Source organism: Melopsittacus undulatus, chromosome 18 (assembly GCF_012275295.1).
Source record: "Melopsittacus undulatus isolate bMelUnd1 chromosome 18, bMelUnd1.mat.Z, whole genome shotgun sequence".
NCBI classification, from domain to species: domain Eukaryota; kingdom Metazoa; phylum Chordata; class Aves; order Psittaciformes; family Psittaculidae; genus Melopsittacus; species Melopsittacus undulatus.
The window spans coordinates 174,069-194,846 of NC_047544.1; the positions used below are offsets into that span (position 1 = coordinate 174,069).

The 20,778-nt window shown below is 54.0% G+C and overlaps 1 protein-coding gene across 5 annotated transcripts in view; it reads right to left on the reverse strand.

Moving 5' to 3' along the window:
- The window catches only part of OGDH (oxoglutarate dehydrogenase), a 31,093-nt gene that overhangs the window by 3,256 nt on the left and 7,059 nt on the right, over window positions 1-20,778 (reverse strand). For 2 of the 5 annotated variants that reach the window (XM_034070611.1, XM_034070612.1), the window contains exons 3-15: window positions 17,455-17,643; window positions 13,591-13,693; window positions 9,472-9,516; window positions 7,256-7,371; window positions 6,038-6,192; window positions 5,642-5,788; window positions 5,152-5,242; window positions 4,172-4,351; window positions 3,197-3,325; window positions 2,554-2,733; window positions 1,883-2,035; window positions 1,148-1,250; window positions 803-931 (exon numbers count right to left, since the gene is read on the reverse strand). In XM_034070611.1, coding sequence (XP_033926502.1) covers window positions 803-931; window positions 1,148-1,250; window positions 1,883-2,035; window positions 2,554-2,733; window positions 3,197-3,325; window positions 4,172-4,351; window positions 5,152-5,242; window positions 5,642-5,788; window positions 6,038-6,192; window positions 7,256-7,371; window positions 9,472-9,516; window positions 13,591-13,693; window positions 17,455-17,643 — 1,720 coding nt within the window. Of the gene's footprint in view, window positions 1-802; window positions 932-1,147; window positions 1,251-1,882; window positions 2,036-2,553; window positions 2,734-3,196; window positions 3,326-4,171; window positions 4,352-5,151; window positions 5,243-5,641; window positions 5,789-6,037; window positions 6,193-7,255; window positions 7,372-9,471; window positions 9,517-13,590; window positions 13,694-13,822; window positions 13,914-17,454; window positions 17,644-20,778 lie in introns of all 5 variants that reach the window. The other 3 variants (XM_034070613.1, XM_034070614.1, XM_034070615.1) reach the window with 3 other exon arrangements.

Here is a 20,778-nt window from a genome sequence, read left to right on the forward strand (position 1 = left end):
CCACGGACTGACAGACACCCCGAGGCAGTGGAACAGACCAAAGGGATGAACCAGGGATGAGAAATTGGAAGTGCAGGAAAAAGATCAGCTCTGAAGAAGAGTTACTGCTCACTTCACTTCCCACAGCCACATGTCCCTCGTGAACTAATCCTCAGGCTCACAGAAGGGTTTTGGTTGGAAGGGACCTTCACAGACCACCCCTTCCACTGGAGCAGCTGCTCCAAGCCCCTGTGTCCAACCTGGCCTTGAGCACTGCCAGGGATGGGGCAGCCACAGCTGCTCTGGGCACCCTGTGCCAGCGCCTCAGCACCCTCAGTATAAAATAGCTTCTTCTTATGTCCAATCTAGGCCTACCTTCTTTCACTTTAAAACCATCACCCCTTCTCCTGTCACTACAGACCCTGGTAAAAAGTCTCTCTGTGCCTATCTCATAAGCCTGCTTTATATACCAGAAGGCCACAGTAAGGTCTTCCAGGAGCCTTCTCATTTCCAGGGCAAACACCCTGACCTCTCTCAGCCTTTCAGCACAGGAGAGGTGTTCCAGCCCCAGGATCCTTTTGGAGGCCTCCTCTGGAGCCTTTCCAACAGGTCCATGTCCTTGTGCTGGGAACCCAGAGCTGGATGCAGTGCTCTAGGTGAGGGTCTCAGGAAAGCAGAGTAGAGGGGGAGAATCTCTACACCTGCCAGCCACACAGACTGATGCACTGTAACAGGTCCCTTCCTTCCAGGCCATGTTCCAGCCCTATCCCACATCTTCTCTGGAACAAACACCTAGTGTGGCATAGGTTCTGCAAGCTCCTACCTCCATGGATAGTGAAATCCTCCACTGGCACTGAGCTGGCCACTTGACCAATGTGTGTCAAGTCCTCTTCATTGAGACCAGTGGAAGGGCAGGTCATGCTCCGGGGCTGACCATCCAGAGTGAAGAAACCTGCAGAGGAGGAGCAGCCCAAGTGTTGTGGGAGCCATGCCCAGCTCCGTGTGTAAAGCTCAGGTCATGGGCACCCCCAAGCAAGGGTGAGGGCACCAGGAGCAGAGAGCACTGTCCCACCTCCCTGCAAGGCTGATTTACTAGAACAGAGCTGCTACAGCTCTAGAGAAGCCAGGCTCTTTGCTAGGGACCTCCAGGGTGTTGCTTGGCACTCACCAGGCCAGGGCGAGTCCAGCCAGTGCTTGATGTGCAAAATCTTCTCATCCTTGGATCTCGCATGAGCCTCCTCACAGATCTTATCATACTTGGCGATTTCCTCCTGAAAGGCAGAACCAGGAGGTGGGTAAGCGTTAGCAAGGTCTCCCCCAGAGAAGGGTGCTGAGCCTGGGGGCCCTGGCACAGGCTTCGAGGGTGTCAGAAGGCACAGCTGATCCCCAAAGCAGGGGAGCCATTGAGAGCAAAGCTGCTGCTGGAGGCCCCTGCACCCCATGGGCAGCGCTGCTGACAACTCTTATCCAACCCTAAAGATGCTGCAGAGTGGCATCAGGACAAGAAGCTGGCAGAGCTGCTACTGCACTTGCTTCCAGAGGGACCTGCATCAGTAAGCCCCAGGGCACAGAGAGTCTGAGTGCTGCAGAGCCCACATGTCCCAAGGGTCCCTGCTGTGCCGCATGGCCCAGCACCACATGGCCTGTGCTGCACTGATCACGGGGCAATCCTTGATCTAGATGTTCCTGTGCTGTTCAGAGCTGGCACAGTCCAAGGACGAGCCTTGGCTCCTAACCCTGTCACTGCCAGCTCTGCAGCGCTCACCCAACCCTGGCACAGCTCTGCCACCTTTAGGTGACAAGTACAAGCAGAAACAGGCTCCATCACACCACTGACATGCAGGTCTGTACCAAACACAATGTTCCCCCCACAGTTGTCCTCCCAGGCCCCCCAGGACAGTACCTCATACTCTGGCTGATTTACCACCCCCTGGGAAATCAGCAGCTCTGCATATTTCTGCAGCACTGGCTTCTGCTTCCGGATCTGTTTGTACATCAGGGGCTGTGTGAACATGGGTTCATCCATCTCGTTGTGACCATTGCGCCTGTAACAAACCTGCCAGGAACAGAAAGAGCCTTTGAAAACAGCTGCTTGTGACCACAGTCAGAGGTAACTGCGTCGATGGGCTAGGAAGGGTCCTAAACAGGAGGACCCCAGTGCAGGAGTGAGGGTAGGCTCCATACATAATGTCACCTCTCCAAGCCCTATTACAGCTGCATTGCCTCCCTTTCCACTTCCTCCCTCCCCTCATGTCAAGCCCTGAAGAGGCTTGTGACAGAAGCACTGTGAGGGTGCTGCACTGGCACTGGTTGTCCAAAGTAGCTGTGAATGCTCCATTCCTGGCAGTGCTCAAGGCCAGGCTGGACAGAGCCCTGGGCGACATGAGCTAGTGGAAGGTGTCCCTGCCCATGCAGGGGTTGGGATTAGATGACCTTAGGGTCCTTTCCAGCCCAAACCATTCTCCGATTTACGAACAGAAATCTCACCTTTCAGAAGAACATCCCAAGGGGCATCAGCAAACACCCACAGCACAGCCACAGCTTTACCATAAAGCTTCCTGCCCCGTTTCTTACCAAATCCACCACCACGTCCTTATGGAAGGTGCTTCTCCACTCTGCTGCCACATTGCACACATAGACCACAGCCTCTGGGTCATCTGCGTTGACGTGGAAAATGGGTGCGTTCACCACGCGGGCGACATCGGTGGGGTACGGGGAGGAACGAGCCATGCGGGGGTCTGTTGTGAAGCCAATCTGCAGCGGGTGAGAGCAGACAGGTCCAGCACAACGGTAAGGGTTTGGAACATGGCTCCTTTATGGGACACCAATGGTGAAGCTGCCGTGCTGTGGGGCAGCTGCATTGGATCGGCTCAGGAAAGCACAACCCACACTAAGGCACTGCAGCCCGTCCTGGTCCCCATGCCCAGGACATCACCCCATGGGGATGGGCTGGTCCCAGTGAAACGTCTCTGGTTTACATGGAGCAGAACAGAGCAGCCCTGCATGATCCCACATGCCAAGCATTAGATCACCTCTGCACCAGGCTGGACTCTCAAGCCTCTACTGTGGAGCAGCTGGGTTTAACATGCCCCTTGCTGATCCCAGGATTATGGCTCACGCCAGGAATGTTGGCTGGGACACAGCTACTGCCTGTTGCCAGCTACCCCCAGAGCTGAGCCTGCAGGCACCCTGTGGACACAGGGGCTTTGCTCCTCACCTGGTTGTTGACCACAACGTGGACAGTGCCATGCGTGGTGTAGGAGGGCAGGTCGCTCAGGTGGAACGTCTCGTACACGATGCCCTGCCCAGCAAATGCAGCATCCCCATGCAGGAGGATGGACATCACCTGGGAGGTAGGAAACCACAGTAGTCAGCAGGGGCTCTGCCGGGACAGCCACCAGGAAAGGGAACAAGTCTCATCCCCGTGAGCCTTCAGCATCCCAGAAAGGACACAGAACAGCTCATCAATGCATCCCATGCTTTCCAGGGGGTGGGAGTGGAGCCTGCTGTGGTTGGCGCAGCCACAGGAGCAGGCTGTGGCCACCAGCTCCCCCCTTGCACAAGAGCAGCACACTCAGGGGACAGCACCCGATGCACAGGGGCTGGGAAGCGGGTCCCATTCCCAAACACACACCTCAAAGCAAAGCCTTTAACTGAGGGAAAGCAAACACAATTGCCTCTTTCCCCCACGCTTTAACCCCAGAAGAGCTTTGGGCAGAAGCCATTTGGGCAATGGCTTATACAGCTCTGGTGACATTACTTTTGCTCTGGTACCCAGGGGCTGGCTGAGGACACTGCCTGCCAGATGAGGACAGAACTTGTCTATTTATATCCAGCCCTTGGGATGCAGGAGGAAGGGAAGCTCTTTTGATCTCACCTTGCCACTTCTTGGTGTTGGAGACAGGTCTGTGATGAATCAGACCACAAATAAACCCCCTTCCCACAGCCACCTCCACAGCTGAGTTCAGCATCGGAGGAGGCAGCAATGGAAGCTCAGGATGGATGAGCCCCTACCAAAGTTATCCCCAAAGACAGTGGGGAAGGATGGGGGAGCAAAGCCAGGGTGAGGGCAAGGGAAGGGGCACAGCAAACCAAACCCAGCTGGGTTTGTTTCACTCTCCCTCCAGCCTGCCTCCCACCAAACCCCATCCAGCCCAGGCCACTTCACTGTGAGTGCTTCAGCACCACTCACCTTCTTGCCTTCTGTGTCCCCACAGTAAAACTGCTCTGCTTTAGTCTTGCCTTGAACAACGGGATCGGCTGCTTCCAGGTGAGAAGGATTTGCCACCAAGGAAAGGGTGATGTTCCTGTCAGTGACGCGGTTAATCCGACGGTGGTACATTCCCAGGTGGTACTTCACATCACCAGAACCCTGATGGACAGAGAGGAGAGTCACCCCCAGGAACATAAGGGGCATGGAAGGAGACCTCAGGCAGAGCAGCACTGACCCCAGGGGCTGGAAGAAGGGACCTTTCCTGGAGGTCCAGGCGCTCACTTCAGGAGCTGACCTGGCACCCAGCGAAGCAAAAGGAGCTCATTCCAGGTGCCAGACCACCAACAAACCTCCAACACACATCAAGCCTACCCAGGTAAGGTCAAAGGTAAAGGGCAAGAAGTACAGTGCATTGGGGAAGACACTGGAAAACAGGAAACTCTCCCCCCAGCTCTGCCTGCACTGCAGCAGTACAGCCATCACTGGTACCACCTGCAGTATTGGTGCTGTTCCCAGCTAAGGCACCTCGACACCCCAGGCTGCTGCTTTCCTGCCTCACAACTCCACCTGAAGGGCACAGCAGGATAAAGTCAGCTCAGGCCAGTTTTCCAAAAGCCAAATCATCCCAGTTTACAATACTGGAAGCTTTGGAATATGAATGCATTGTAGTCACAGACCCTGCAGCACAAGTGATTTGAGCATCGGGGCTTTTGGAGCTGCTTTAGGGCCCAAGGGTGCGAGCCAGCCTCTGCTCCCGGCCACCTTCCCCTCACCTTGCTGCACTGCTTTATGCCTATGGAGAGCTGCTGGAGACACCAGCAGCAGCCAGGGCACACGTCACCCCCAGGACAGGCAAGGACAGACCAGCACTGGCACTGACAATCCAGCTCACTCTGCAGTCATACCCCCTGGGCACCATACCAGGAGACAGCAGATCACTATGGGCAGAGGGGACTCACCTCATCAGCAGCTTCCAGCTTGGAGTCGAACTGGCAGAAGATCTGCTCCAGCTCCTTCCTGATCACATTGGCAAGAACATTGAGGCGGCCCCTGCAAAAAGCAAGACTGTTGTTGGCAACCAGCAGTGCAGCCTGGTAGCAAGTGCTGACAGTGCCTTGTCACCCCCCACATCACACAGAGGTTGTAGGGTCACCCGAGGAGGGCACTGCAGACCCCTCAGCTCAGGGCTGGCCCAGCCACCAGACACTGCATGAACACAGCACTGCTGCTCGAGCCAGCACCTCCCTCCAGAGGAGGTGGTAAATGAGCTGAAGCTGGAAACACCAAGATGAGCAGAGAGCAGGCAAGGCCTGAGCTCTCCAGCTAAGGTTCACCACCAGCAAGACCAGTTCAGTAATGGCAGAAACCAGTGTGCCCCCCAGTACTGAACCCTGTCAGCAGCCCCCTCTTCAGTGCCTCAAGCACAGCCGTGAAGAAAGGCAGGGTTACCTGTGGGGCATCCCCATGATAACATAATCCACTCCCTTCTCACTCGACTTATCAATAATGGTCTTTAGGGCTGGGATCAGCACTTCACAGCCCTCCAGGCCAAAACGTTTCTCTGAAGACCATTTCCGATGGAGGAACTCCTCAAACCTGGAGGCAAAGGGACAGAGGGTTCAGTGCCAAGGAAACCAGAGGAAGGACAGGGACTGCACCAAGGCAGCCACAGCCCCAAGTGATGCTGCTGCATTTAAACCTCATTTTTAGACCCTTTCTTCCAGGGTCAGCTGCCAGCCCCAGCAGCTCACTGACATCCTGCTGAGCCAGCCAACCACGATGTCAGGATGTGACTCAGGTGGTGAGCACATTGCTCCAGCTGGGAGCAAGGGAAGATGAAGGTACCTGGTGGAGCGGACCAGCCTGGCCAGCAGCGTGCGCTTCTCTTCGTTGGTGAACTGCATGATGCCTGGAGTCTCAAACTTGCGCCGGATCCACTGGCACTGCTCCAGGTCGTTGATGAACATGAACTCCACACCAATGTGCTGGCAGTAGGCCATCTGCGCCACAGAAGGAGAAGAGCTGTGAGAGAACAGCCAGAGCTTTAGTGCCAACTCACCCCCTGCAAAAACATCGTGTCAGGCCACGGGGCCACGGACGCTGTCATTCCACTCCTTAACCTCCTGCACCAGTGGGGACACGACCCCTCTGCCCCAACACCAGGGAATGCTGCTGGGGGACCCTGAAGCCGTGCCCAGCAGCCAGCACTGTGCTAGCCCTGCTTGGGGAGCCTGGTTTGAGCTGTTTTCCCAGGAAGGGGATGCTGCAGGGGACTCCTGGGATACTGTAGGGCAGCTCAAGCCTTGCACATGACTCAGCATCAAAATGTGTAATTCCCTTTCCCCAGGGGGGATCAGACCCTCAAGTCCTTTACATCCACATCAGAAGCAAGATTTTTCCTTCTCGGTGGCATCAGCTATAACCAGGTCCAGAACCTCAATTCATACGGCAGAAAGAGAATCAGCAAAACCTCCCCCAACAAATAAGGAGCCTGTTCTTGTAGCTTATCTAACGTGTTGATGCAGCTTTTCTTCTCCCAAGGTCAACCTGTCTCAGCAGAGACCATGTGAGTAAGCCTGCAGCTTGCCTGGGAGCAGTCTGTGCTTGCAGACCTGTCACAGCAGGCTATGGAATGTGGCAAGAAAGGGGAAACTGGCTGCAAGAGCTGGAAGCCCCAGCACCAGGGTGGGGCTGCTCCTGCCCCAAGCCCCTCCAAGGGGCCACCATGCAGGGCAGCAGAACTCCTGCAGCCTATGGAGGGGGAGCATCCCTGCTTCCAGCTGCTTCTGTGCTCTCCCAGCACCATTGGCTGTGTTCAATCAGCTGGAAAAGATAGTGGAGAGGTTTCCAAAACCGCAGGATTGAGTGTGCTGGGGTTTGCTGCAGCATGAAGCTGCAGGTGATCCGGATGAGCAGGGAACGTGGGGCAGCAGCTATAGTGGGGCAAGTGCTGAGGAACAGCTCCCAGCCCCAAAGGCTCATCATGTGCAGGGTGGTGCAGGCTGCAGGCAGCAGCAGGGCCCAGGGCACGCAGGTCCCACACAGCCCCCCCGGCCCCCTCACCTCCAGCCGACGGATGATCTCCCGCAGTGGAAGAGCTGATTCATTTCCCCCGATGAAGGTGGTCGTGGGCAGGTGGAACACCTTGTCCAGGTCAGATTCATCCAGCCCGTAAAAGCCTGCAGGGTTTTCCATGGGTGGGACAAGCAAAAGCAAGAGAGAGGAGGAAGGAAGGGGGATGGGGGGACACCATCACGCAGGTACCGGGGGCAGTCGGGAGAGGTGGGGAAGGGACAAAAAAAAGCAGCATAAAACCAAAAATAAGCATGAAGGAGGTTTTATATGGATAAAAAGCCGTAATTAAACCAAAAGACATTAAGCACAGAACCACAACATTATCATGAAAGGTAATGCAGGAAACAAAACACAAAGCAATATATATATGTATGTAAATCAGCCATTAAAATCCGGGGTGAGAGTCAGGAAGTTTTGTAGCCCCAAGAACAGAAAAAATACACCACAAATTATAAGAGGGGAAGAGAAACAGGAATTGAGGAGTCACCGAACACAACGGAGGTGTCGCCACATGGTGGGAATGAAATGGGAAGAGTCACCGCAGAGAAGGAAACAGTGAAACAGACAAACCCCAAAGAAGGAGAGAAAGAGAAGCAAGAGAAAGAACACAGCATCAGGGCTCTGCAATGGACTCTCCTGAATAGCTCACTGGGAGCAGGGCAGCCAGCCGGCCCCGCGGGCATCCTGCTGCCCAAATACTGCTTCACCCCCATTAACAGCCTTTCAATGAGGGGTTTCACAGAGCTCTGCTCAGCAAACCCCATTCTTTGTGGGGTTGGCACCCGGTGGTTCATAGGTGGCTCCTGCTCATGGCACACGGCACTGGGGGAGCCGGACTGTGCTGGAGCAGGGCTCAGAGGTTTGGAGCTGCGGATGAGCCCCACCACCATCACCCACACTGGTCCCTGTCAGGGCCCGGCACAGCTCCATGGCCCCCAGAGCCATTGGAGGTGCCTCAGCACCCACCAAAACTCAAGGTTGGCTCTGGGGAAACTGAGGCATGGAGGAGGAGGGACCCTGAGCTCACTGAACTGATGCAGGGAGGGAAAAGCAGAGCTGGGGAGGAGACTGGGGAGTCCCAAGACCCCCCTGCAGCAGGAGCCTGGCTAGAAGGGGTGGATGAGCAGAGCTGCCTCTTGGGCTGCTGTTCATCCCTCCCAAACTGTCAATGGAGACAGGGCTCAAGGGGATTCCTAACCCAGAGCAGAAGCCACAGAGGAGGCAGGTACCACTGCTCCTCCAGCCCAATGCCCCAGCTGGGGTCTATGGGAGAGTACAGGGGATACCAGCCCCTAACCACTGCAGGGCAGCGGAACCCACCTTCCTCTGAGCAAAGGGAGGCAAAACCTGGCTCCTTCAGAACTTGCCCCCCCTTGAACTTAACCTTAAAAGACTCTGTCCCTTGCTCTCTGGTCAGGATGAGCTGGAGATGGAGCTGTCCATGTCCTGTCCCTGTGCAGCCTCAAGGACGGTGCTTGCTGCAGCCTGGGAACACCCAGAGCAAGCCTGGAGCTGCTGCCGTCCATCCTTCCTCTGCCCAGTATCACCCTCCTGCACGCTGCTGGTCACAGGGGAAGGAATGAAAGCACATCCTGGGGAGCTCAACTGCAGAGCTGTGCCTGGGAGCACTGAACTGCAGTGGCAGGAGCTGAGCCATTGGCCCCATGTCTCCAGCATTAGGACGGTGCATCCCAGGTAAACTGCTTGGCTGGAGGTTTCAGGGAAGCCTCAGAAGCTGCTGTGGCTCCCAATGCCAAGGCACAGGGCTTCAGTTGCCTCTGCCATGCGAGTTTGAAGACTAAGGCACGCTTTGGGGTTATCAGGAGGGCTCTGAGCATCTCTGCTTCTGCTTCACTGCAGCCTGACAGCTTTCCTGACAGCGCTCTGTATGTATAAGCAGCGATACCATCACATGGGGGGAAGGCTCAGGACGCACCAAAGGTGTGCTCTAGCAAGCCAGGCATGCAAACACAGCATGGGAAAGGCCAGCGAGGGGCTCTATCGGGGTCTCTACAGGTGAAGCATCACTAACCAAGCACCTACATCATGGCTTGTAGCGGGACAAATGGGAAATGAACACATTCCAAAACTCAAGAGTGGTGCAAGACAGGGGGGGTCCGGTCACCGGCTTGGTTCATGCCCAGAATAACCTATTCAAAGAGAGTCCTGCACTCCAGAGGGTTAAAGGCTCATTAATTGCATACCTCCTACTGTTAACACTCTCAGCCGCTCCTTGAACACTGCGAGGTCTGGGGTGGGCAGGGAGGGGGGTGCAGAAAGGGAGAAGATAGAGAGACGCAGTCAAAGTTAGTAAAAAACCCCTAGAACTGTGCAAACTAGTCATGGAAAGCACAAGTCAACAAATTACAGTGTTTCAAATACAGTCAAAAACCAAGAGAGGCAAAAGGTTGGGATGAGGATGACTATGCACTAGGCGGAAAAAGAAATCCCTGCGGGAAGTCTGGCAAGAGAAGGGAGGAGCAGGGAGGGAAAAGGGGGCATCAGACACTGGGGAGCAGTTGAGCTGCATGGTTTGAGATCTCCTCTCCTCCTGCCCGTCACAGCATCTCCACCTCCTACCATCAAGACATCCTTCTGCCAAGCTGCACCCAGGGGAGCATCATCTTCTGCAGCACAGGGGCTGCCTCCCACCAGCATCTGCTCCAAGGAGGATTTCAAGGTCACCCCAAGGAGGCTCTGCTGCCTCCTTGGATCAGGAAGATGAGGGTGTTCATGAGGAAGACTCTGTGGCACAGGAGGCAGGCACACACCGCATTGTGTTCCCTGAGTGTGCCATCTGCAGAGCTGCATCCGTGACCCAAGTGCCTCAGTCTCACCTGGCTCTGTCACACTCCTCCCTTGGTTGGAGGGACACATTTCATGTCCAGGTGAGACCTTTGGAGAGCCAGGTCACAAGCCTGGCCAGGGGAGAGGGCAGCGCTCCCAGCAGAGCTCCTGCAGGGGCTTGCCTGGCTCCTCCTGAGCTGCAGGACAATTCCCATCAATCCCCCAGGGCAAGAGGCAGGAGCAGCTGCCTTCCATGGACGGACACTCAGACACACACGGCTTTCCAAGCACCACCTGCACTTCAGCATGGTACGGTGTTATTTCCTTGGACAGGTCACATCAAGTTCCTGCAGTCATCTCATCCTTGTTTCGTGCCACTTACCATGCCAGATCAGCTGCAGAAGACCAGGATGAGATTACTTTGGTTTTTAAATAGAAAGGACAAGAGAAAGAGCAATTTGGTGGCTCCAGCCCCACCACTGCTCAGGCCGAGTACTCAAATCCACCTTCCTTTTCCTCTCCCTTACATTTTCTCCAAAGCTCACTGCTAAACCCAAAGAGAGCTTCCAAACCGGACACAAACCAGTTGCTAAACAAAAGGCAATTGAGAAGAAAGATCAATTTCAGAGATTAATCATGCAGCTCCTTTGAATTACAGCCCTGCCTGGCCACGGTTTAGGCTGTTGGCAGCAGAGCTCCCACCACAAAAGCTGACCTTTAAGGATTTCACTGCTCAGAAACAAGATTCTTTCCAAGTTTCAAAACCACTCCTGTTATTAACTGCTCTGTCAAGTGTTAAGAAATACCCTTTCAAAGGAAACAACAGCCAGAAGGATCTGCTAGAAATCGGCTTTCTCTGCCACACGCCAGCAACACCCAATGTTAGGCTCGCTGGAGCTGTGCCCACACTCTGCACCAGCGCCGCTTTCCTCCCCTCCTGCTGAGCGCTGGTTACAAGCTGTGTTTGCCAAAGTGTATTTTAAGATTGATCAGTTGAGGTTTTCCAAGATAAGGATACCAGGGGAAAGTCTACTCGGTATAAATCATACTTACAGCAGGATAATAAAGCCTCCTTTGATTAGACGCAGCCATTTGAGTATGGGGTCTTACCATGGGACACAACCCCAGCATGAGCTAGAGACTGATACCAGCACAGCTTGTTCCCAAGGCTAATTATTTCCTATGAATTCATGGATTGCTGGTAATGAAATGAACACCAGGAACAGCAGTGACAGGTATGTTAGTAAGGAAGCCACAAAGAAATGGGAATTAAACATAATGCCTGGCTCAGACACACTGATCACAGACTGAGCTTCTCCTCCAGCCAACCCTACACACAGGCCATGCCTGAACACTTCCCACCCTGGTGAGCTGGGCTGAGTCACGCTGCTGGTCTCATGACCACTCACCCTGGGGGAGCAGGAGAAATGGAGCTCCTTCCACTTCACCCAGATCCTGTTCCAGCTGCAATGATGCTTGAGCCCAGCTCTGCAGCTGGGGCTGTGTAGGAGGACCTGCACTTAGGTTGCTTCAGGGGAACCACACGGACAAAGCAGAAGGAAAGTCCTGTGAAGTGACTTTCCCTATTGAAGCAGCCTCTTAAGTTCAACATCTACATGGAAAACAGTAAGGAGCAGTGTCCCTCAAGGGTCCATAATGGGACCAATGCAGTTTAGTATCTTCATCAATGGCATGGACAGTGGGACTGAGAGCACCTCAGCCAGGCTGCAGGTGACACTAAGCTGAGTGGTGCAGTTAATACACCAGAGGGAAGGGATGTCTTCCACAGGACCAGGACAGGCTGGAGGAGTGGGCTCCTGTTGAAGTCCATGGCCCCTATGAAGTCCAACAGGGCCAAGAGCACAGACTGGGGGATTGATGGAGGGATGGACGGATGGAGACCAGCCTTGTAGAGAAGGACCTGGAGATGCTGGTGGGTGACAAATTGTACATGAGCTGGCAATGTGCACTTGCAGCCCAGAACCCCCCGTGTGCTGGGCTGCATCCCCAGAGCGTGAGCAGCAGGTCAAGGGAAGGGATTCTCCCCTTCTACTGCACTCTCCTGAGACCACCCTGGGGTCCCTTTTCTCCTGAGGGAGAAGTTGCTGCAACAACCTGCAGCTCTCCTGCCCTGGGTTTCACATAGAGCCTCCTCTCAAAAGGAAAACATGTCCACAGGGCTTCGGAGCTCTCCTCTACTGCTCTGCTTCAGGACTGTAGCACCACTGCACAGCCCAGAAACCATGAACTAGAAATGAGTCTCCTCACCCTTTCCTCTGACCAGCCACTGGGAATGGCTTCAAAGTCACCTACAAACATCTCCCTGCTCCCCCTGCAGTGCCAACTACAAGTACTTGTGCCCTCTCCTGTGTCTGAGTTCATGGCCATCATCTCCCCCCACTCTTCCCATCAAACTCTCACAGGCACAGGGCTTGCTCCAGCTCAGAGCCAGGCGGCTCCTGAGGCACAGCCAGAGCTTGGTCCTTGGGACAAGCACATCAGGATGAAGCAGCTTCCCCATCACCCAGCTGGGACAACCACAACCTACTTTGTGCCTCCCACTCGCAGCACATGTAATCCTGCAGGAAGGTCCAGGGCTGGTGTCCCTGTGCTGGCAGCTGCACAAGGAATCAAGGTGGTTTACATGCACCGTGCGCTCTGATCGGCTGTTTCAGTTGTGCGAGGTTAGTAGTCATTACTGCTGCTCTACTCTAAGTTAGAAGCATGCCTCTCGTAGTGCCAGGGTGATGACCCTTGGAAAGCACCAGCAAGGTGACAGAGCTCAGCGCCACAACCTCGCTCTAGCTAAAGAATGGCAGCGTACTACAGAGATCAAGTGTAAAGCACGTTGAGAGGTGCTGAGCTTAAGCACTTCCAGATTAGGATTCCAAATCCGAGGCACCACACACGTTTCTGTGCAACACTCATGCATCTTTCGCTCAAAGGCATCGGGATCTCCACCTCTCTACTCGGATGGGAATGCATCCCAAAGCTTCCTTGTCATGATCACTGGCAGGGCTCAGTCTTGGATAAAGGGGGCAATTGTGGGATTTACAGATGCTGTGGGGAGCTGGGAGAGAAGGAGGGCAAGGCATGGCCACAGGGGCACACCAAGAGGTGCTTCTCAGCCCCAGTGAGACAAAGCCAGCCCATTCCCCTGGCTCTCAGGCCCCCAAGAGCAGCAAGGAGCTGGGGGAACAGACCTCCAGCTCTCACCAGCACAAAGCCTCTGTTTGGCATTTCCAGAGGATGCAAGGGCTTCCACCCCTGGAGGAGTGAGACCAATGACAGTTCATTGGCACCCACTGGAGGAGGAACTTGAGCCGAGCAATAGTGTTTTGGCACAGGAGCCGTTTGCCAGGGCGGCCGGATGGGGGCAGAACTGCTCCGCAGCAGCCCATTGACTAAATTTAGAGTGATCATTACTAAGGAAACTTAAGACCTTCCCCCCTTACTGATGAAGCAATCTACCTACAAAGCTATGAAAGAGAGAGGAGCTCAAGCAATGCAGCACTAACTGCTCTCAAAGCCCTCACCCAATTTGTCTGTGGATGTGACAATATCGGCTGGAAGGGAGGAGTCCAGATCTGCATCCAAGATGCCCAGTGGGTCGAGTTGTGCTACATGATGCCCTCGAATCTATGAAATGAGCCAGGAATGGAAAGGAGAACAGGTACCAAGAGGGAGAGGGGAAAGGGAGAAAAACAAAAGAGGGAGGGGGTAAAAAAGTTAAATTACATTAGAACAAATTTGCAGAGTAATTCTCACCAACGTTTGAAGAAACAGTTACTGGAGCATCATCAAAATTTACACAACTAATGCCAAGAGGATCAAGCTTTGCAATGTGATGACCCCTGACCTGGAAGCAACAACACAGATTAGTCATTAACACATGTTAATTGCAGGAACATTCCTTACAATGCACATAAAAGGCATGCAGTTTCCATGTACTTCTGCTGCAGAGCCACCCAGCTTCCGGCTGCAACCAAAGCCTGGAGGAGTTTGGTTTCCTTTCAATGGCAGCACAGAGGTGTGAGTACCACCAAGGACTGCTCTGCTGTCTGAAGCCATGGGGAAGGCAATCTCCTCCACAGCAGAGCCCTTCCAGAACTGAGGACCAAGGGCCTCCCACCACTTTTCCTGTGTCTAAGCTGAGCACCTCCTCTCTACAGGAGCAGTAACTCCACACCAGTGGTTTCTTCCTGAGCATCATAGCAACTGCAGAGTCCATTTTGCAGGTTTGGGCAGATCGAGGTGCTCTCTTGCCAACATGGCAGAGGAAACCAGCACTGCCAGCAGCAGCAGTAGCTCCAGGAAAGCACCTGAAGCACATGTGCCTGTCTGTGCTATTAGAGGCCAGCAGCTCACAGCATCCTTTTGGAGAGGACCCTACAGCAGGACCAGGAGCACTCCTGGGAAGTGGCAGGTGTGGAAATACCAAATTGCTCTGGCAACAGGAGAGCCTCAATAGCTCCTGGTGGCAGCAGCCAGGCCAGGAGTCTTCACCTGGGTCTGAATTCACATCAGGAGCCACAGGGTTAATGAGGAGCTTTGCTTTTCCTTTCACAAGGTGCCTGCAGATGGACCGCAGCACATCTCGATGGGCAATCAGCAGCAGCCCTCCCCAGTTGGCAAGCACCAGCTTATTTCTTGACAGCTCCTGCTCTGGAAGCTTCAGACTCAGCTCAGCTGGGAGTGGGACAGGAAACACGGCTGCAGTGGTGCTGGTTGTGGTGCTGTGGGAACGATGCTTCCAGCCATCAACTCTGTTGCCAGTTAGAATAAGCACTTGCATACAAGGGGATTACTAAACCTCTAGTACAAACCATCAATACTGATCTGACTTTCTTTACCACAGAGGCATTCCTATCCAGACTATCCCCAGATGGTTTTAGGAAAGGATTTTTGTGGTTTTACCAGCCAGAGCCTGAAACCAGCCATCGGCATTAAGGCAAACTGCAAGCACTGATCCCCTGCACTGCTCCCTGCAGGGCCAGATGACAATGTGCCCCTGAGCACTGCTGGCCACATGGGAAGCTCTTCTGCTAGGCCAGCTTTGTCTGAGAAGTGTTTCCTTGTCTGTCTTGCAACACAGCACAGGGCTGGCCCATCATCTCACAGTTAGCAGGACACATGCTCAGCTCATCGTTTCCCATGGCCAGGATGCTCTCACCAGGACCAGGAGGGCACTTTACCCAGCAAAGAGCTTTGAGTACCCAGTGGCTCCAAAGAGGAGGTCTTTACCCCCCAGGAGCCATGCTGGTTGTTATCCTCCACATGCAATGCAAGCCTCTTAGCCCCCAGCCCAAGAACACAGCAGATACCTGCAGGAAGCACCACACTTGCAGGCTCTGACCCTGACTGGGGACTTCACAGCTGGCAGGAAAGCAACCAGGAAACTACTGCAGAGGGCTGAGAGCAGTTTCTTAGTAGAGATGCTGGAGAGCCCGACCAGGGGAGAGCCAATGCTGGACTTGCTGAGCTCTCCAGTAAGTTCTTCTGCATCAGTGAGCAAAACTAGGGGTAGCCCAGGCTGCAGCACTCCCACCCTGGTGGAATTCTCAATCTTGAGGGGTATAGGACAGGTATAGGACAGGCAGAGTCAGGATCCTAAACCTTAGGAAGGCAAACTTTTGGCTGTTTTGGGTGCTAGTGCATGGGATCCCTTGGGACAATACCCTCAGAGGCAATGGGGTGAATGAGAGTGACATAGTTCTTAGGGTGCAAGAGCTTCCAGTCCTGACATGCAAGAAGCTGGCCAGGGGAGGCTGGAGGCCAGCTAAGTGAAGTCAAACTTCACTGAGCCAAACTAAAGCCCAACAGGAAGATGCAAAGGCAGTGGAAGCAATGACACACATCTTGGGGAGATTACAGGGATATGGGCAGGGATTGGTTCAGGAAAACCAAGGAGCAGCTGGAGCTGAACTTGGCTAAGGACATGAAGGGTAACAGGAAGGGTTTCCTCAGGTACACTGGACAACAAAGGAAGAAACTGTATCCTCCAATGACCCAAACAGGAGACCTGGCTACAGCCGGCATGGAGAGGATGGATCCAGCTCATGCAGTTAAGAAGTAATTGCCTGCTGTTTAAGGTATGTTCCCCATCACAGGCAGCACTTCCTTCTGCCTTCCTACTCTTTCACACCTCCACACACTGCACTGAACATCCCGCTGCACCACTGGGGCTGCCACAGTGATACCGGGATAGGAATGGAGCTGCATTTCTCACTGAAGAGAGCTTAGGAAAATACATCCAAGAGCAATCATGTCCCATTGCTGCCCCTCAAGAGACTGAGGAAGTGATGGGAATGCAGACATGGTTACAGGTTTTGTGTTCAAACTGCTGACTCGGAGCTGCTGCTTCCAGTTGTTTGACCTTGGCTCGCTTATTCCACCAGTGAGAGCTGCACGGGCTCTAGAAGCAGGTCACCAGGATCCAGCCGAGCTGGAGCGATCCGGCAGGCTCACCTCCCATGGACCCAGTCACAAGATGCAGGTTGTCACAAACAGGTCCCTCCCAATGGAAAAGCAGGGAGTGTCCCAGCACTGACGTCAGCTCCTCAGCTCCAGAAGCAGGCAGGGCATGGGCACCTTCAAGCATGGGCAGAGCTCTGGACTAATCCAGTGCTGCAGTTCTTGCCTTAACCTGTGGCTCTGTGCGTTGGATTCCTGTGTATCTGAGCAGGAACATGACCTGCAGCAGGTGCTCCTCTGCAGGAACAGGGCACTCCTCCACAGCACCTGGGTTTGTTCACTCCTTGTCAAAGCCCCAGTGAGACATCCCACGCTTGACAAAGTGGAGCGTAACCAGAGGTGAAAGGATCACACTTTCCAATGCAGAAGTACATTTAAATGTTCTCTCCAGTTAAAATACCTGCTGCCCATCACCTATCCGGAAGATGTTTCCTTCCTGCTTGAAGCTTGTGTCTCCCAGAAGGCTGCTGACTTCAGCAGCATCAGTCTGAGGTGCAGCCCAGCAGCACCACAGCTCTCCTGCAGCTTGCACATCACAAGGAGATGTTTCCTGAACTTTCATTTTAGGACCTCAGAAGCTCTTTCAGCAGCACAGGGGAAGCAGGATGGGTGTCCCACACCACTGCTGAACATGGCAGGAGCCCATAGCACAGGAGCATCATTCCAGAAGCCAGCAAACCACCAAGACCACCCCTTCCCTGCACCCTAGTTGCTCTGTTTGGGTGACAATAGCTTTAATCTTCCTATTGTCCAGCAAAGCTTCTGCCCAGACAAATCAGCAGCTCCTCTTAAAAACCAGGCAGCCCAGCAGGCATCCAGCATGCTCTCCATGCCAAACACATGCATCATCTGCACAAACCCAAACCACCTCTGCTACTGCATGCCCCTATATACAGGGCAGGCTCCTCATCACACAGCCTCCTTACCTGATAAGCCCTGATGAGAGACTGTACTGCAAGATGATCCTCCACCAGTTTATCTACGTTGGGCTGGGCCTGCCCCAGGAACTGGGCCTGGGTCAGCGTGGAAAGGCTGGTACTGAGTGGAGGGGGGCTTTGGTAAGCAGTGCCTGGAGCAGCTCCAGCATTGGCGTTGCGGAAGAAGATGTCCCATGACTAGGAGAAGAGAAAGAAGAGAGGAGACAGAGTCATTATCCAGGACCCAAACCCCTCCCTCAGGGTTACTGGGGTCTCAGCTCTATTGCCAAAACAGGAAGCAAGACCCCTAGGGACAGAGCTGCCTCCTCCCTGCCTTCAACAAGAAAGCACCAAAGCTCTCCTGCCATTCTACCGATGCCATTATCCTTCCCCCCATCCCTCTGGGTTACTTCTTTTGGCTTGTGACCATCCCCAGAGCCCTGCTCCCTCGGCAGCAGCACTTGGGACAGCACAGGGTGATATACCCACCCTGGCTCCTGAAACTGCTGCTCAGAGCAACAAGCCCCAGCCTGGCTCCAGGCTCTTCCCATTAGCCTAAATGGCCCAAGATCCAGCATAAGCCACACTGTCCAGCCCAGAACCATCCCAGGCCAAACCCAACCTGTCTACTGGGAGAGGCAGCAGCAGACCTGGGAAAGAGGAGACCAGCAGAGCAAAGTCCAAGCCACATCCTCCTGTCACACTCTCACCCCTGCCACTGACTGATCCCAAAGTACAAGGGCAAGGCAAGCAGCATTCATGTCCCAGCACAGACCTGAGACCGCAGCTACAGCAAACAGATCCTGTCTGGGTCTCTCCTCCAACCTCAGCACCCTGCAAACCTCATGTGTAGAGAGCACCAAACCAACCTCAGTGATGGTGCTGGAGAGGGCCAGAGAAGGGAATGGAGCTGGAGCAGGGCCTGGAGCACAAGAGATGGGGAAGGGCTGAGGGAGCTGGGGGGTTCAGATGGAGAAGAGAAGGCTCAGGGGGGACCTGATGGCTCCTCCAAGTGCCTGCAGGAGGATGGAGCCAGGAGGGGCTGGGCTCTGCTCCCAAGGAACAAGGGATGGGACAAGAGGAACCAGCCTCAAGCTGCACCAGGGCAGGTTTAGATGGAGCTGAGGAACAATTCCTGCCCCACAGGGTGCTCAGGCATTGGAACAGGCTGCCCAGGGCAGGGCTGCAGGCACCGGCCCTGCAAGGGTTCACCCCCCTCAGTGCCATGGGGCAGGGGTGGCCTTGGCAGGGCTGGGTAAGTGTTGGACCAGATGAGCTTAAAGGTCCTTTCCAACCTGGGTGATTCTGTTCTATGATGCAGGGACAGGCAAATCACTGCCCTGTCAACCCCACCGCGTTTAACCACGTCAAAAAGAGCCACAAGAGCAACTCCAGTGGGGGTTTGGGGCAGAAAAAGCAGGTTTTGCACCCCTGGGAGGGTGGCAGGGACTGGAAACCTGACCTTTGCCAGAGGAACCCCAGCCCTCCCCCTTCCTCCATCACATGCTCCAGGAAGCTATTTCCAGCCCAGATTTACCCAGACACCCATCACACACTTGCACAAGGTGAATATATTTAGAAACAGGTCATGCTGAAGGAACATAAATAAAATCTGGAATAATTTGGCACCGCAACTTATAAATAATAAGTCCCAAAAGGAAAGAGGAAAAAAACCCACCCAAAAAACAGACAGAAAACACCCAACATTGCTCCAATTGCTGCCTCTACAGGAAGGTTCATTGGGAAAAGAGATGCTTTTTGTATGATCCTGACTCCTGGCAAGAGAAGCTCTGCCCCTTTCCAGGGTCACGAGTGCCCCCAAAGCCAGCAGGGGCAAACAGGCCAGGATGGGCTCCATGCCCTTGGGACAGGGAGGCAAATCTGGCTGGCTGCTTTGCCAGGGGGGGTAAGGCTGCTTTAATGTACTGGGAAATAAGAGAGGCAAGAAAGAGGATGTGCTGGCCCAGGGAGAGCACTGCAGTGGTGCTGGGGGGGCCTTTGTGACCTCCCCCCTTCTGACATTCACCATAAACCTCTTGGAGATGCAGTTTGCTTCCGTTTGGAAAGCAAAAGCTCATTCCAAGCTCTCCAAACAAGGTGTGGCACCAGCTTGCTCAGTGCAGGCACTTTCACTGCATGCTTTCTTGCCCAACCTCATTACAGAGCATTCCAGGCCAGCCCTGCGAGGGCTGTGGCCTGATAAGCACCATGGAAACATCAGCCTCAAGCTGCTGCTGTGGGTTTGAAGTCAGGACTATTCCAGAGCCAACCCTTGGTCTCTGGTGAGCAGTGCGGGTGCCTCTGGAGCTCATGTACCCTTGGGAGAGGCTGAGCAGCCCCAGCTTCATCCAGGCCTTACTCCAGCCCTTGCTGAAGGTAGCAGCACTAAAAAAAGCTCATTGGGTTATTCCCCTCCAGCCCTCTCTGTGCCCACAGCAGCCCTGCGAGCACTCCTGGGCTCTTATATATATATATATGTATATATATACACACAAACATATATATATGTGTATATATATATATACACACATATATATATGTGTATATATATATACACACACATATATATATGTATATATATATACACACACATATATATATATATAGGGTATAATACATGTTTTGGTTAAAGAGAGCTCAAATTCCCCTCATTTTCAGTCCATCCTACAGCCACACATCCCACCATGGCCACAGCACAAGGCATCTGCCAGCCCAGCATTCCCAGTAAGATGGGAGAAAGCCGAGTTCAGGCCTTAGGGGTAATCTGAGCTCAGTCTGGAGAGCAGAGCTCACCGCGGGCTCCTCCATTGAGAACAGCCCCAAGTGAACCCAGCATCTTGCTTCCTGGAGAAGGGTGTGGAGAAGCTGCTTCCTCAGAGCTCTGGCATGCATGGTACTGCTGGGTACCTCAAACTGGATGGGGCTGCTCCAGGCTGGGAGGTGCACAAGGGAGATGTGGCCTCTACCTCCAGCTTTGGATGGGTGCCTGCTCCTTTCTGCTGCCATGGACTGCAGGGGACAGAAAGCACTGACCAGCCCTGCTCTGCACGGTCAGTGAACCAGGACACTCATCCTGCTTCAGCAGCGAGAACAGGAGGAACATTCAGAGCTTAAGGCTGGGAGAAGCCTGAACCAAAGTCACAGCAAATAACCTGTGCTGAGTAGGGGGTCAAGCCTTGTCCATAAACCTATGGACCACAACATAACCAAGGAACTTCAGCTCTCCATGGCTCTCACTTCTGAAGTCAGGTATCGAAACCCAAACAGTTCAAACTCTCAAGGAGTCTCCTATCAAACCCAGGCCAGGCCCATTGCAAGCACAACTGCAAAGGA